The sequence below is a fragment of the Grammomys surdaster genome, unplaced genomic scaffold, assembly GCF_004785775.1.
Source record: "Grammomys surdaster isolate TR1022 unplaced genomic scaffold, NIH_TR_1.0 142, whole genome shotgun sequence".
NCBI lineage: Eukaryota > Metazoa > Chordata > Mammalia > Rodentia > Muridae > Grammomys > Grammomys surdaster.
In genome coordinates, this window is record NW_021604600.1 from 1,540,458 (window position 1) to 1,556,948 (window position 16,491).

Here is a 16,491-nt window from a genome sequence, read left to right on the forward strand (position 1 = left end):
TCCTTTGGGAATGTACTAAGGATTGCTATAGCCGGGCCATAGGTAGATTTATTTTTAATTTTTGAGTATTTTTTAAACTGATTTTTCAAGCTGTTTGCAATTCCACCGACAGTGAATGAAGGTTTCCTTTCTGTGCACACACACAGCATTTGTTGCCAGTTGTTTCATTGATCTTTGCCATTCTAACTGAAGTATGATGGAATCTCAAAAGGCATTTGATTTATGTCTCCCTAATTGCTAGGGATGATAAAAAAAAAACCTTTGAGATACTTTTTAAGATGGTTTTTTGGACTTTTTGTTGTTGTTTTCTTTATTTGGATAGTTGGTTTGGGTTGGGATTTCTTTGCTCTATTTTCTTTTCTTTTTTTTTTGTTTTGAGTTATTTATGTACTCTTGATATTAATCTTTGGTGGATGTTTAGCTGAAAAAAAAATTCTCCATCCCTCTCTGAGCTTCCTTTTCACCTGTTTGCTTCCTCAGCTGTGCAGATATCTTGTAGTTTTATAAAGTCTCGCTTGCCAAAATTCTAGAGCAAGTGGTGTCCTATTCAGAAAGTGCTTTCCTGAATCTATATCATGGAGGGCACTGCCTAGCTTTTCTTCTAGCATTTTTCAGTATTTCAGGTTTCACATTTAGGTCTTGATTATTTCAAGTTAGCTTTTGTGTGAGGTGATATATACAGGTTATATCATCCTCCTGCATATAGATATCCAATATCACAAGCATCATTTGTTGAAGATTCTGTCTTTTCTCTAGTGTACATTTTTGGTATCCTTTGTCAAATATAAATGGCTGGGGTTATATGTGCTCATGCTTGTGTGTTCTGTTTTGTTCCATTGATGTTTTGTGTCTGATTTTTTGCCAATATCATATTGTTTTTATTACTATGATCCTGTAATACATTTTAACATCTCAAGTAGTAATCTGTCTGGCATGTTCTTTTTCAGGATTGTTTTGGATATTTGGGTTCTTTTGTGGTTATATATGTATTTTCGAATAGTTTTTTTTTCTATTTTTGTGAAGAATAAGATGGGGATTTTGATTGGGATTGTACTGAATCTGTAAATAGCCTTGGTAAAAATGTTGTTTTCACAATATTAATTGTACCAATCCATAAACATAGAATGTCTTTCCATTTTCTAGTGTTTTTCTTTATATCTTTCTTCAGCAACTTAAAAGTTTCTACTATAGGGGTCCTTCTCTTCTTTAGTTAGGTTTATTCCTAAATATTCTGTTTTCATCAGAGTATTGTGAATGGAAGTGTGTCTATGATCTCTTTCTCTATATGTTAGTTGTTGGTGTATAGAAAAGCAATTTATTTGTTCAAATTGAGTTTGTATCCTGGCACATTTCTGAATTTATCATTTCTAGAAGTTTTCTGGTAAGAATTTTTGGTATCTCTTGTGTATAATATGTCATCTGTAAATAGGGATAGTTTCTTCTTTCCCTTCTAGTATCCCTTTTATTGAAAGCTGTCCTATGAGGGAAATTTGATTCTGTCTAAATTTTTTGAAAATCATAAAAAACGTAAATGAATGCTTAATGATGCAACATAAGACTTTGAAAAATAAAAACAGAAAAGATCCAAATCTAGTGAGTAGCAAATAATAATAAAAAATCAGAGCAGAAATCAGTGAAATAGAGATAATGAAAAGAATTAATGAGAAGATAAACAAGATGACAGGCCTTTGTTCCAACTATCCAAAAGAAAGAAAAGGAGAGAAAAGAACATTATAAGGGAATTCTTTAAAAGTCTGTACTCCATTAAGCTGGAAAACCTTAATTGTAAATTTCTAGATTCTGCCAACCACTAAAATTAATCTGAAAACAACAACCTAACATAACATAAAAAAATGAAGAGGTTAAAATAATAATAAAAACTTTCTAGCTACAAAAAGCTCAGGCTCTGATGCAGTCATAGCAGAGTTCTACCAGACTTTCAAAGAAAATCTACAGCCAATCCTTCTTAAACTATTAAACAAAAAGGAGGAGGAAGAAGGAGGAAGGAAGAAGAAGGAGGAGGAGGAGAAGGAGGAGGAGGAGGGGGGAGGGAGGGAGGGAGGGAGAAAGGGAGGGAGGGAAGGAGGAAGGGAGAGGGAGGGAAAGAAAGAGATGGAACACTCCTAAATTTCTTCTGTGAAGCTAGCGTTACTCTAATACTAAACCATGTAAAAACATAGCACAAACAAAAACTACAAAAAAATACCTCTGATGAACATAAAGTCAAAAATGTCCAGCAAAATATTTGCAACCTAGATACTGAGATATATAAAAAGATTATGCACCATTAACAAGTAGCCTTTAGCCTGAAATGCTGAGATGGTTCATTGTATGCAAGCTGACAAGTATAATAAACCATGTCAATGGACTTAAAGGTGAAAATCACATGTTCATCTCAATAGATACAGAAAAAAGCCTTTGACAAAATCCAACATGCCTTCATGATAAAAGGAGGAAGTAGGACCAGAGAAAACAGACTCAATATAAATAAATCTGGCTATGAGAAACCCATAGCTGTCTACATGCTAAATGGAGAAAAGTTTGAAACAAACCTACTGAGGAGTTGTTGTAGGAGATATTTAAATCTCCAACCCAATCAGGACTGGTCAACGAAAACACAACTCAGTAATTGTGAATATATTCTGTAAGCCTAGATTGGACAGATACTACTCTGTTCCCCAGCTATGAGACCCTTATAACTTGAGAGTTTTCCAGACACTGCATTTGTCCTTCTACCTCCTGCTTCCCAGTTGTCCTCCTCCATCATCCTCTGTCATCTTCTCTCTCCTCTCTTCTCCCCAGTCATCCTCTCTCTCTTCTTTCCCCAGCAGTCATCAGCTCCGCTGTCTCCATTGTCTCTGATGTCTTCCTCCTCCATTGTCTTCCTCCAGTCGTCCTCCAGTCATCCTTCTTCCTGCTCTCTTCCCACCAACCTTTCCCCCCGCCCAGGGTGGTATTTTTATATTATGCAGATTTTTTAAAATCAAATCGTAATTTTTACTTATTCACACAGAGGTTATAAACACAAAAAGGCAGGATGTGGGGAAGGGGATGACACTGGAGCGTAGGTGTTCAGGGAGAGTACAGATATCTTTCAGAATGTGGTAATGGCTGGGTGAAAGTTCAGGGGACAGGTCGCTATGACTCTGCTTGTGATTCACTTGTTCTTTCTAAGGTGGTACTATCCGCTAAGGCTACCTATTTACAAGGTCTATGACTATTCAGGATGGTAAATTTCCACAAAAGCTGCCTGTTTACAATAGCTTATAGCCATCTGTTTCAGTGTTTTTCCACAGAGACCCAAGACTTTGTGTTAACATGCATGTATGTCAGGCCTATTGCTGATTTTAGGTCTATGGCTGATTTTAGGCCTTCAGTGAATAAACAGGGCTGCCCCTGACATCTCCTCCCTTCTCCAAGTATAGAAGGGCCATGGTGATTCTAATCTTGTGAAGGCAGGGATAAAGGCCTGACCTCCAGTAATTGAAGGGGACCTTATAATGGCTCCGGACCTCCTGTCGTTGTCCAGTGAGGCATGAGGGCCATACCCATCCCAATGTCTTTTTCCTGGAGAGGAGATACTTTTGACATCAACCCCTATGCAGCTAGGCTTGTCCTTCAGGGAACCCAGAGAGATATTTTTAACTTTTATTTATATTCCCTTGCAGTGTTTAGCCTCACAGCCTAAGCAAGAATTCAGATCGCCAGTCAGAGGGGGTTCTGGGTGGCCCCTCTCTGCTTGGTCTAGGGGCAGAAGTCCCCTCTTTTAGGTTGGGTGGAGATGGGCTTTGGGAACATCCTGGATAGAGTAACAACCTCATCTTGAGTCTTGTGGTCCTCCATAGCTAACTTATGATAATGTATCTGAATAGGTTTTGCTACCAAATTATCTGTCTGTTGTTTCCCAAAGTTAGTAAGCCTATTTAAGGCCCAGGGATCAAAAGAAATAATCAAAAATAACCCAATTAATGGTCCCAACCAACCTTTATATCTCCACCTCCCCTTCCACTGCCCAATCACTGGCTCCAGTCTTTGTTTTACAAATTAAGATGGGCAGAAGGTTCACTAGAAATCACCTATGTAATGACTCACACCTCCTCTGCAGACCTTCATAGGAAAGGGGAATTAGTATCAAAATACAAGGCTGGGGCTATCCACTATCTCTGCTCCTTTTCAATGTTGTGCTCAAATCACTAGCTGGGACAACTAGGCAAGAGAAGGAAAGTAAAGATATACTAGGAAAAGAAGTTAAATTTGTTTTTAGATTAATTGATTTTCTTTTTTGTGTATGAATGTTTTGTTTCCATGTAAATATGTGTACCATGTATGTATCCAGTGCTCCTGGAGTGCCAGTTCCACCAGAACTGGAGTTATGGATAGCTAGGAGCCACTATGAGTGTGCTAGTAACTGAAGCCAGGTCCTCTGCAAGAGCAGCCTAGTGCTCTTAACCATTGAGCCATCTCAAAAACCTCTGCAACTTCCTGCTTCTAAGAATCTTATTCTGCCTTTGACATTCGCTTATCTCTTCATTAGACATATGTTGAAGAGTGTAAACAGAAACATATCTTTTAAGAACTTAAATTTAAGTAAATGTTAGAATTATTAGCCTTACCAAGGATTTTCATAGCTGAGTCAATATTGATTTGGAGATATGCCTCAAAATATGCTGTTTTCACTAGATTCTCCATCCCATAAAATCTTGAAGGAAAAGTATTTTCTTCTTCAAGCTTTAATGCATCAGACTCTGCTCACTTTACCAATATTGTTAATGGATATTTTCTTCTCATTCAAAAACTATTTCTTGATAAGACATGATGTAATAATTCTGTTTTTTCCTAAATAGCTAATTCATTATTCTAACTTTATTTTTAAAGTAATGAGCCTTTTCCCACTTATTTGAAATACTCATTTTCTCCTATATTAACTAACAATATGCATTTAATTATATTTTGTATTTTTTAATTCTGTCCTGTTGGTGTGGACCACTTTATGATGGTACTAAGGACTGAACCCAGAGCCTTGTGCATAAAAGCAAGAAGTCTGCATCTGAGGCTATGTGTTCCAACTCTGTAATGTGCTGCTTGTAACAGTCCCTCTTAACTATAGCAGTGTTCAAATACATTTAATTCTCTTTATGCATTGCCATTCCCCCATTCCCTCTATTAATTTTCTTTGGCAGAATGTCCCCTTTGCCATAATATGTTTTTTGTTTTCATATAAACTTTCAAAGCAGCTTATTTCAAGAAAATCCTAATTACATTTAATTTACATTATTTTTTAATTTCCTGTTTTTACTGTACTGACTTACATCCTGTGTAACAACTGAGTACATGCTTCATTTGTCCATGTAGATTTAAATGAAACCCATTAAATGAAACTTGAGGCTTTTCTCACACTTGTGCCTCAAGTTTCCCATAATTTCTTCCTGACTATATAGTCCTCTTTGTTGTTAAAGGAGGATCCAACCGTAGTGAGGAGCATTAGATTCTACAATTAATGATTCTCTTCATGTGCTTCCTTTAAACACTAGTACTGGGAAATATTTCCAAGAACTACACAAGATTGTAATGGGACATTCTTAGTTTAGCCTTTCTTTCCATGAGTTAGTGATCTTGCTAAATAGTCATGTTATTGATCAGAAGGTATAACTGTGTTAATTGTAAAGAATTGAAATTACAAGCCAGAATGTAGAATTTTAGAAATTTCCTTAGTAGCACTAGTATTTTTTTCCAAATCTATATCACTCTAACTCTGTGTGCTCTTCAGTTCCCTTCTCAGTTGTAATTCAGAGGATTGAAAAAGAATCCCAAGGCTCAGAACAGCCACCAAAAGGCACACTGAACAAAGCAGCCATAAGGGAAATCCTAAGAAAAGTGACCTGTAACCAAGGTCTTTTTTTATAGGGAACGTTCTGTTTGGCCTAATACAAATGTAATTACTCTGTATTTGATCATGACTATGGGAAGTAAGGACTGTTTCAAAGAGGAGAAAAACAGAAAGAGAAGCTTAGTTACTGTGCTTGTTGTCCCAGTTGAAGAAATGATTCACTTAAGGCTTCCACTCTAAAGCTTAAAAAAAATAACCAAAATTAGTACCAAGTAATTATGGTCTAGTAGAAACAGTGACTGCACAGTATATCCTTCATCTTGATTTTCTATACTCTGTGTCCTAGGGCATATTCAAATTCTGCCAGCTGGAGGCATTTGTTGTGCATTACAACTTCCTGGACACGATTATGATTTTTATGCTCTATGGTTGGTGTGTTGTTCCTCTCACTTATCTTGGATGCTTTCTGTTCAATAGTAGCACTGCTGCCTACATCAAAACAACGCTGTTTAACTACTTTTCAACTATGTTCAGTATCATCATTTACACTATCATACAATTTTATGGTAAGAACACCATACAATTTCCCCTTTTTCCAGGACATACATATATTAAACGGGAGTGAAATAATGTGAGAGTTTAAAATTAACTTGTGAACACTTTCCAATAATCTGAAAACCTGTGTTTTTTGGAAATCGGCAAATATTTACTGAGTAGATATGTGGAAGTTAGAGGTGGAAGAGAACATGGAGGAGAGAGAAAGGAAAAGAAGAACCAAGAATAAAAAGAAAGGGAAAACAGATTCTAGGAAGTCACTGTTACAAAAAGCTACTCTTCAATTGTGTGGTTAATACTGTTATTTCCCCACAAGCTTTCTGGGTGGGTACATGTAGCAACAAGTAGTGCTTTCTCAAGGATCGTCTGATAGTTTGAGAGTTGTCTGAGAATGACTTAACCACTTGGGAGAAGTTTGTTTTCATGAGGAGGTTCACTACTTTTCTTATCATTGAAGCTAATCTATTATCTTTTAATTACAGGTAATGAATTTCCTAGACTTGTCCACATCCTCATAAAGACAACTTTAATGACACTGCCTAGTTACAATCTAGCAATGAGTATCAGCAAGTATTTTGATGACTATGAGGTGAAAAGACTATGTGCTAGGGAATTCAGAAGCATTTATGTGGATTGCAGTGAACCATGTGAGTATTGGGACACTTTGGGCTCAAAAACACTATATTTTTTTCTACTTTCTATACTTCTACTAAAATTATGTCAAGTAAGAAAAACCTAGTTTTCTTCCCTTTGAGTAGAATGAGCTGAGATGTAAATTGGAAGTACATTACACCTAAGTTTGTTGGTGTTGCTGTTGCTGTTGCTGCTGCTGCTGTTGTTTTTACTTTGGGGGAATGTATAGGCAGCCAATAACAGGCAGTTAGAACCCCAAATAAGCATGACCAGAAAATACCTTTTCACATCACATCATTGTTTGTTAAGACTACAGAATAAAGAATACTGAAAACTACAAGAGAGGAATTTCAAATGACTTACAATGACTAATCTCAGAATTATATCAGCCATCCCTACAGAAACCCTAAAAGCCATGACAGCATGGAATGATGTGTTTGAAACTGTGAGAAAGTTAACTGTTCACAAAATTTACTATATCTATCAAAGTTAACTTTTACAATCAATAGAAATTGAAAACATTCTCAAGTAAACACAAAATAAAGCAACTCATTCGCCAGTAAAACATCACTGTCAAACATACTTAAAGAAGCCCTATATGAGGGTAAATAAGAAAAGCAGTCATGATCATGGAACTCAGGAAAGAATTCATTTTGTAAAAGGGATACATAAATAAATGAGAACGAAGGAAGAAGCAAAAATTCTCAACTCAGTAAACCATTAAACTTTGAGATGAACAAGGGGAAGGAAGAGAATAAACGATATTCAAACCAACCAGAAAAACAGGAACAAAATTATGTGAATCAGCGAATACTTCTCAGTAATAATCCTAAATGTTAATAGTGTCAATTCCAATTAACAGAATCAATTTAGCTGATTGGGTTTGAAAACAAGATCCAAATGTGTGTTATCAGCAATAGACACTCCCTGCTGGCAAAGACATATGCAAACTAAAAGTTTTCTGATGGGGGAAAAATACATACGATGAAAGGACAAGTCAGGGGCATGCTTGTGGATGATATGGACTTTGTTCCCAAAAATCTGTAGTTATATGTTTATATCAGTATGGTAAATGCCTAAGAGAGAAACTCAGGGATTGCCACAGGCAAACCTCTTGGGTCTCTCATGGTACTCTGGCTGCCTTTTGAGTATTTTTTTCTTTTTCTTTTTTCTTTTGGTTTTTCGAGACAGGGTTTCTCTGTGTAGCCCTGGCTGTCCTGGACCTCACTCTGTAGACCAGGCTGGCCTTGAACTCAGAAATCCGCCTGCCTCTGCCTCCCAAGTGCTGAGATTAAAGGCATGCACCACCACTGCCAGAATATTTTCTTTTTTATTATTTATTTAATCTTTGTTTACAGTCCATATTTTATCCCCCTCCCAGTCCACCAGCTGACTGTTCCACATCCCATACCTCCTGCCCCATCACAATGAGGATGTCCTCAATTGGCTACACCAGACCAGACCTTTCTACTCCCTGGGGCCTCCAGTCTTTTAAGGGTTAGGTACATCTTCTCTGACTGAGTCCAAACCTGGCAGTCTTCTGCTGCATATGTTTTGGGGGACTCATATCAGCTAGTATATGCTGTCTGGATGGTGGCCCAGTGTCTGAGAGATCTCGGGGGTCCAGGTAGGTTGAGACTGCTGGTCCTCCTACAAGGTCGCCCTCCTCCTCAACTTCCTCCAGCTTTTCACTAATTCAACCTCAGGGTTCAACAGCTTCTGTCCATTTTTTGGGTGTAAATATTTGCATCTGACTCTTTCAGCTGCTTGTTGGGTCTTTCGGAGGGTAGTCATGATAGGTCTCTTTTTCTGAGCACACCATAGACTCAGTAATAGCTTCAGGCCTTGAGGCCTCCCTTTGAGCTGGATCCCAAATTTAGGCCTGTCACTGAACCTCCTTTTCCTCAGGCTCTTCTCCATTTTTATTCCTGCAGTTCTTTCAGAGAGGAACAATTCTTGGTCAAAGTTTTGGGCTGTGGGACGGCAACCCCCATCCATCCCTCCACTTGATGCCCTATCTTTTTACTGGAGGTAGGCACTACAAGGTGCCTCTCCCCACTATAGGGAATTTTATCTAAGGTCCCTCCCTTTGAGTACTGAGAGTCTCTCATCTCCAAGGTGTCTGGTACATTCTAGAGGGTCCCCCCACCTCCTACCTCCCAAGGTTACCTGTTTCTATTCTTTCTACTGGCCCTCAGGACTTCAGCCCTGTTTCCCCACACACACACACACAATACCTGATTGCATATTCTGTACTTTTTTTTTGGCTAATATCCACTTGTTAGTGAGTACATACCATGCATGTCCTTTTGGGTCTGAATTACCTCACTCAGGATGATATTTTCTAGTTCCATCCATTTGCCTGCAAAACTCAAATGTCCTCGTTCTTAATATCTTAGTAGTATTCCATTATGTAAATGAACCATGTTTTCTGTGTCTATTCTTCAGTTGTAGGACATCTGGGATGTTTCCAGCTTCTGGCTATTGCAACCAAGGCTGGTATGAACATACTGGAACATGTGCCCCTGTGGCATGGTGGGGCATCTTTTGGGTATATTCCCAATTTGCAGATGATATAATTGTATACATAAGCAACCCAAAAAAATTCTGTGAGAGAACTTCTACAGCTGATAAACAACTTCAGCAAAGTGGCTGGATACAAAATTAACTCAAATAAATCAGTAGCCTTTTTGTACCAATGATAAGCAGGCTGAGAAAGAAATTAGGGAAACAACTCCCTTCACAATAGACACAAATAATTTAAAATATTTTGGGGTAACTCTAACCAAACAAGTGAAAGATCTGTATGACTATAACTTCAAGTCTCTCAAGAAGGAAATCAAAGAAGACCTCAGAAAATGGAGAGATCTCCCATGTGCATGGACTGACAGAATTAACATAGTAAAAATGGCCATCCTATCAAAGGCAATCTTCAGATTCAATGCATCAAAATTCCCCATCAAAATCCCAACACAATTCTTCAAAGACATGGAAAGAGCAATTCTCAAATTCATCTGGAAAAGCAAACCACCCAGAATAGCAAAAACAATTCTTAACAATGAAAGAACTTCTCGGGGAATCACTATCCCTGACCTCAAGCTATGCTACAGGGTAATAGTGATAAAAACTGCATGATACTGGAACAGAGACAAACACATTAATCAATGGGATAGAATTGAAGACCCAGAAATAAAACCACACACTTATGGACACTTGATCTTTGACAAGCCAAAAATATACAATGGAAAACAAAAGAAAGCATCATCAATAAATATTGCTGGTCTAACTGGCAGTCTGTATGTAGAAAGATGAAAATAGATCCATATTTGTCACTACTTTGCACAAAGCTCAAGTCCAAGCAGATCAAAGACCTCAACATAAAACCAGATACACTGAATCTAATAGAAGAGAAAGTGGGAAAGAGCCTTGAACTCATTGGCACAGGGGGAATAGTTCCTAAATAGAACTCCAATGGCTCAGGCTCAAGATGAAGAGTTGATAAATGAGACCTCATGAAACTGGAAAGCTTCTGTAAGGCAAAGGACGTAGTCAATTGAATATTTTCAAAAGCATTTAAAGACAGAATATCTACACCTAAGCTGTATGTATTTTGATTTTTTAAATGTATGTTTTAAACAAAATCTAGTCCATATATATAAAGACAAGCACTATATATTCATAAAGGAAGCAGACCATCAAGAAGATCTGAAGGGTTACTGAGGCACCTCTCAGGCAAAAATACTTACCACTAAGCATGACAACTTGAATTTTATGTCTAAGTAGAAAAGAACCAACTACTACAAGTTACTCTCTGACCTCTATATGTGACATGGCACACATGCTCATACACATATATATGTAAAACAATAAATAAATAAATAAATAAATAAATAAATAAACAATAAATATTAAATTTTTAATTTTAAAAATCTTTAACAATAATAAACACATTTAAACTAAGTACCAAATTTCATTTAAAAAAAACAACACACATACAATGATGGATTGGTCCAGATTCAGTAATAGTGAATGGCTTCAAAACACTACTGTTATTGATAGATTATCTAGTCCTACCCCTCCACACTCCCCAAAAAAACAACAAAGAAACAATGCAATAACGGAATAAAATGATGGTTTCATGAATACACACTCTTCTTAGCAGCCAATTGAAGCTTCTTTAAAATAAATCACATTATAGTTCATAAAGCAAGTCTTAAGAAATGTAAGAGGATACTCGATTGGTTCCTTTGGCTGGGGAAGACACCTAGCTGGTCTGCTCCCATGAAGATACCATATCCTGAGCCATCCTAGAGGAATCACTGCACTCAGAGCAGCAAAGGAACTGCTGCACTCAGAGCAGCTGGATTTCCGGATCCCAGAGGTAGCCTGAGTCCCAGGAGTTCTTCCGCCTAGGAGCTCAGGACCACAGGATCACAGAGACATCTGGACTCTGAGAAGTTCTGACACAAGCAAGATAACAGGACAGACAGGCTCCAGTCAGAGACAGTGAGTGCAGGTAGCACTAGTGTTAACCAGATGGCAAAAGGCAAGCGAAAGAACATAAGCAACAGAAACTAAAGTTACTTGGCATCATCAGAACCCAGTTCTCCAACCATAACAAGTCCTGGACACCCCATCACATAGGAAAAGCAGGACTCAGAATTAAAATCACTTCTCATGAGGATGATAGAAGACTTTAAATAAAACATAAACAACTCCCTTAAACAAATACAGGAGAGCACAAGTAAACAGGTAGAAGCCCTTAAAGAGGAAACACAAAACCCCTTAAAGAATTGAAAGAAAACAAAACCAAACAGGTGAAGGAATTAAACAAAACCATCCAGGATCTAAAAATGGAAGTAGAAACAATAAAGAAATCTCAAAGAGAGACTACCCTGGAGATAGAAAACCTAGGAAACAGATCAGGAGTCATAGATGCAAGCATCACCAACAGAATACAAGAGATAGAAGAGAGACTCTCAGGTGCAGAAGATACCATGGAAAATATTGACACAGCTGTCAAAGAAAATGCAAAATGCAAAAAGCTCCTAACCCAAAACATCCAGGAAATCCAAGACACAATGAGAAGACCAAACCTAAGGAGAATAGGTATAGATGAGAGTGAAGATTCCAAACTTAAAGGACCAGTAAATATGTTCAACAAAATTATAGAGGAAAGCTTCCCCAACCTAAAGAAAGAGATACCCATGAACATACAAGAAGCCCACAAAACTCCAAATAGACTAGACCAGAAAAGAAATTCTTACCGTCATATAATAATCAAAACATCAAATGCACAAAACAAAGAAAAAATACTAAAAGCAGTAAGGAAAAAAAGGTCAAGTAACATATAAAGGCAGACCTATAAGAATTACACCAGACTTCTCACCAGAGACTATAAAAGCCAGAAGAGCCTGGACAGACATCATACAGACCCTAAGAGAACACAAAAGCCAGCCCAGATTACTATACCCAGCAAAACTCTCAATCACTATTGATGGAGAAAGCAAGATATTCCATGACAAAACCAAATTTACACAATATCTTCCCACAAACCCAGCACTTCAAAGGATAATTGATGGAAAATGCCAACACAAGGAGGTAAACTACAACCTAGAAAAAGCAAGAAACTAATCTTTAAAAAAACACAAAAGATGATAGCTACATAAACATGATTCCACCTCTAATAACAAAAATAACAGGAAGCAATAATCATTTTTCCTTAATATCTCTTAACATCAATGGACTCAATTCCCCAATAAAAAGACATAGACTAAGAGACTGGATACATAAACAGGACCCAGAATTTTGCTGCATACAGGAAATGCATCTCAGTGACAAAGACAAACACTATCTCAGAGTAAAAGGATGGAAAACAATGTTTCAAACAAATGGTCCCAAGAAACAAGCTGGAGTAGCCATTCTAATATCAAACAAAATCAACTTTCAACCAAAAGTAATCAAAAAAGATAAGGAAGGACACATTATACTTATCAAAGGAAAACTCTACCAAGATGAACTCTCAATTCTGAACATCTATGCTCCAAATGTAAGGGCACCCACATATATAAAAGAAACTTTACTAAAACTCAAAGCACATATTGCACCTCACACAATAATAGTGGGGGATTTCAACACCCCACTCTCAGCAATGGACAGATCATGGAAACAGGAACTAAACAGAGACAGTGAAATTAACAGAAGTTATGAAGCAAATGGATTTAACAATTATCTATAGAACATTTCATCCTAAAACAAAGGAATATACTTTTCTCTCAGCACCTCATGGTACCTTCTCCAAAATAGGCCATATAATTGGTCACAAAGCAGGCCTCAACAGATACAAAAAGATTGAAATAATCCCTTGCATCCTATCAGATCACCATGGACTAAGGCTGGTTGGTCTTCAATAATAACAAAAACAATGGAAAGCCCACATATATATGGAAACTGAACAACACTCTACTCAATGATGACTTGGTCAAGGAAGAAATAAAAAAAGAAATTAAAGTCTATTTAGAATTTAATGAAAATGAGGACACATCATACCAAAACTTGTGGGACTCATGGAAGCAGTGCTAAGAGGAAAACTCATAGCTCTAAGTGGCTACAAAAAGAAACTGGAGAGAGCATACGCTAACAACTTGACAGCACACCTGAAAGCTTTAGAACAAAAAGAAGAAAATACACCCAAGAGGAGTAGACAGCAGGAAACAATCAAACTCAGGGCTAAAATCAACCAAGTAGAAACAAAAAGAACTATACAAAGTATCAATAAAACCAGGAATTGATTGTTGAGAAAATCAACAAGATAGATAAACCCTTAGGCACACTAATCAGAGGGCACAGAGACAGTATCCAAATTAATTAAATCAGAACTGAAAAGGGTGACGTAACAACAGAAACAGAGGAAATTTAAAAAATCATCAGATCCTACTACAAAAGCCTATACTCAACAAAACTGGAAAATCTGGATGAAATGGACAATTTTCTAGACTGATACCAGTTACCAAAGTCAAATCAAGTCCAGATAAAACATCTAAATAGTCCCATAAACCCCCTAAAAATAGCAGCACTCATTAACAGTCTCCCCACCAAAAAAAGTCCAGGACCAGATGATTTTAGTGCAGAGTTCTAAAAAAGAGTTCAAAAAAGACCTAATACCAATTCTCTTCAAACAATTCCACAACATAGAAACAGAAGGAACACTACCAAATTCGTTCTATGAAACCACAATTACACTGGTACCTAAACCACAGAAAGACAGAACAAAGAAAGAAAACTTCAGACCAATCTCCCCTATGAATATCAATGCAAAAATACTCAATAAAATTCTTGCAAACTGAATCCAAAAACACATCAAAACAATCATTCATCATGATCAAGTAGGCTTTATACCAGGAATGCAGGGATGGTTCAATATTCAGAAATCCATCAATGTAATCCACTATATAAACAAACTCAAAGAACAAAAAACCACATGATCATCTTACTAGATGCTGAGAAAGCATTTGACAAAATTCAATGCCCATTCATGGTAAAAGTCTTGGAAAGATCAGGAATCCAAGGCCCATACCTAAACATAGTAAAAGCAATATACAGCAAGCCAGTAGCCAACATCAAACTAAATGGAGAGAAACTTGAAACAATCCCACTAAAATCAGGGACTAGACAAGGCTGCCCACTCTCTCCCTACCTATTCAATATAGTACTGGAAATCCTAGGCAGAGCAATTAAGCAACAAAAAGGAGGTCAAAGGGATACAAATTGGAAAGGAAGAAGTCAAAATTTCACTATTTGCAGATGATATGATAGTATACTTAAGTGACCCTAAAACTTCCACCAGAGAACTCCTAAACCTGATAAACAACTTTAGCCAAGTGGCTGGATATAAAATCAACTCAAACAAATCAGTAGTCTTCCTCTACTCAAAAGATAAACAGGCTGAGAAAGAAATCAGGGAAACGATACCCTTCACAATAGTCACAAATAATATAAAATACCTTGGTGTGAATCTTTAACCAAGCAAGTGAATGATCTGTATGACAAGAACTTCAAGTCTCTGAAGAAAGAAATTGAAGAAGATCTCAGAAGATGGAAGATCTCCCATGCTCATGGATTGGTAGGATTAATATAGTAAAAATGGCCATCTTGCCAAAAGAAATCTACAGATTCAATGCAATCCCCATCAAAATTCCAAATCAATCTTCATAGAGATAGAAAGAGAAATTTGCAAATTCATTTGGAATAGCAAAAAACCCAGGATAGTGAGAACTATTCTCAATAATAAAAGAACTTTTGAAAGAATCACCATTCCTGACTTCAAGCTGTACTTCAGAACAATAGTGATTAAAAACTGTATAGTATTGGTACAGAGACAGGCAGGAAGATCAATAGAATAGAAGATCCAGAAATGATCCCACACACCTATGGTCACTTGATCTTTGACAAAGGAACTAAAATCATCCAGTGGAAAAAGGACAGCATTTTCAACAAATGGTGCTGGTTCAACTGGAGGACAACATGTAGAAGAATGAAAATTGATCCATTCTTATCTCCTTGTACAAAGCTCAAGTCTAAGTGGATAAAGGACCTCCACATAAAATCAGATACACTGAAACTAACAGAAGAGAAGGTGGGGAAGACCCTCGAATACCTGGGCACAGGGGAAAAGTTCCTGAACAGAACACCAATGTCATATGCTCTAAGATCAAGAATTGACAAATGGGACCTCATAAAATTGCAAAGCTTCTATAAGGCAAAGGACACTGTCAATAGGACAAAATGGCAACCAACAGAGTAGGAAAAGGTCTTTACCAATCCTACATCTGATAGAGAGCTAATATCCAATATATACCAAGAACTCAAGAAATTAGACTCCAAACAACCAAATAACCCTATTAAAAATGGGGTAGAGAGTTAAACAAAGAATTCTCAACTGAGGAAACTCGAATAGCCAAGAAGCACCTAAAGAAATGTTCAGTATCCTTAGTCATCAGGGTAATGCAAATCAAAACAACCCTGAGATTCCACCTCACACCAGTCAGAATGGCTAAGATCAAAAACTTAGGTGACAGCAGATGCTGGTGAGGATGTGGAGAAAGATGAACACTCCTTCATTGTTGGTGGGATTGCAAGCTGGTACTACTCTCAAAATCAGTCTGGTGGTTCCTCAGAAAATGGGACATAGCATTACCTGAGGACCCAGCTCTACCACTTTTGGGCATATACCCAGAAGATGCTTCAACATATAACAAGGACACATGCTCCACTATGTTCATAGCAGCCTTATTTATAATAGCCAGAAGCTGGAAAGAACCCAGATGTCCTTCAACAGAGGAATGGATACAGAAAATGTGGTACATTTACACAATTGAGTATTATTCAGCTATTAAAAACAATGAATTTGAGAAATTCTTAGGCAAATGGATGGAACTAGAAAATATCATCCTGAGCGAGGTTACCCAATCACAAAA

The 16,491-nt window shown here is 37.3% G+C and overlaps 1 protein-coding gene across 2 annotated transcripts in view; it reads left to right on the forward strand.

Annotated features, from left to right (window-relative positions):
• LOC114618480 (ATP-binding cassette sub-family A member 3-like) overlaps positions 1-16,491 on the forward strand; it is a 187,718-nt gene that overhangs the window by 134,296 nt on the left and 36,931 nt on the right. For both annotated transcript variants that reach the window (XM_028764249.1, XM_028764248.1), the window contains 2 exons: positions 6,174-6,393; positions 6,865-7,029. In XM_028764249.1, coding sequence (XP_028620082.1) covers positions 6,174-6,393; positions 6,865-7,029 — 385 coding nt within the window. The remainder of the gene's footprint in view (positions 1-6,173; positions 6,394-6,864; positions 7,030-16,491) is intronic.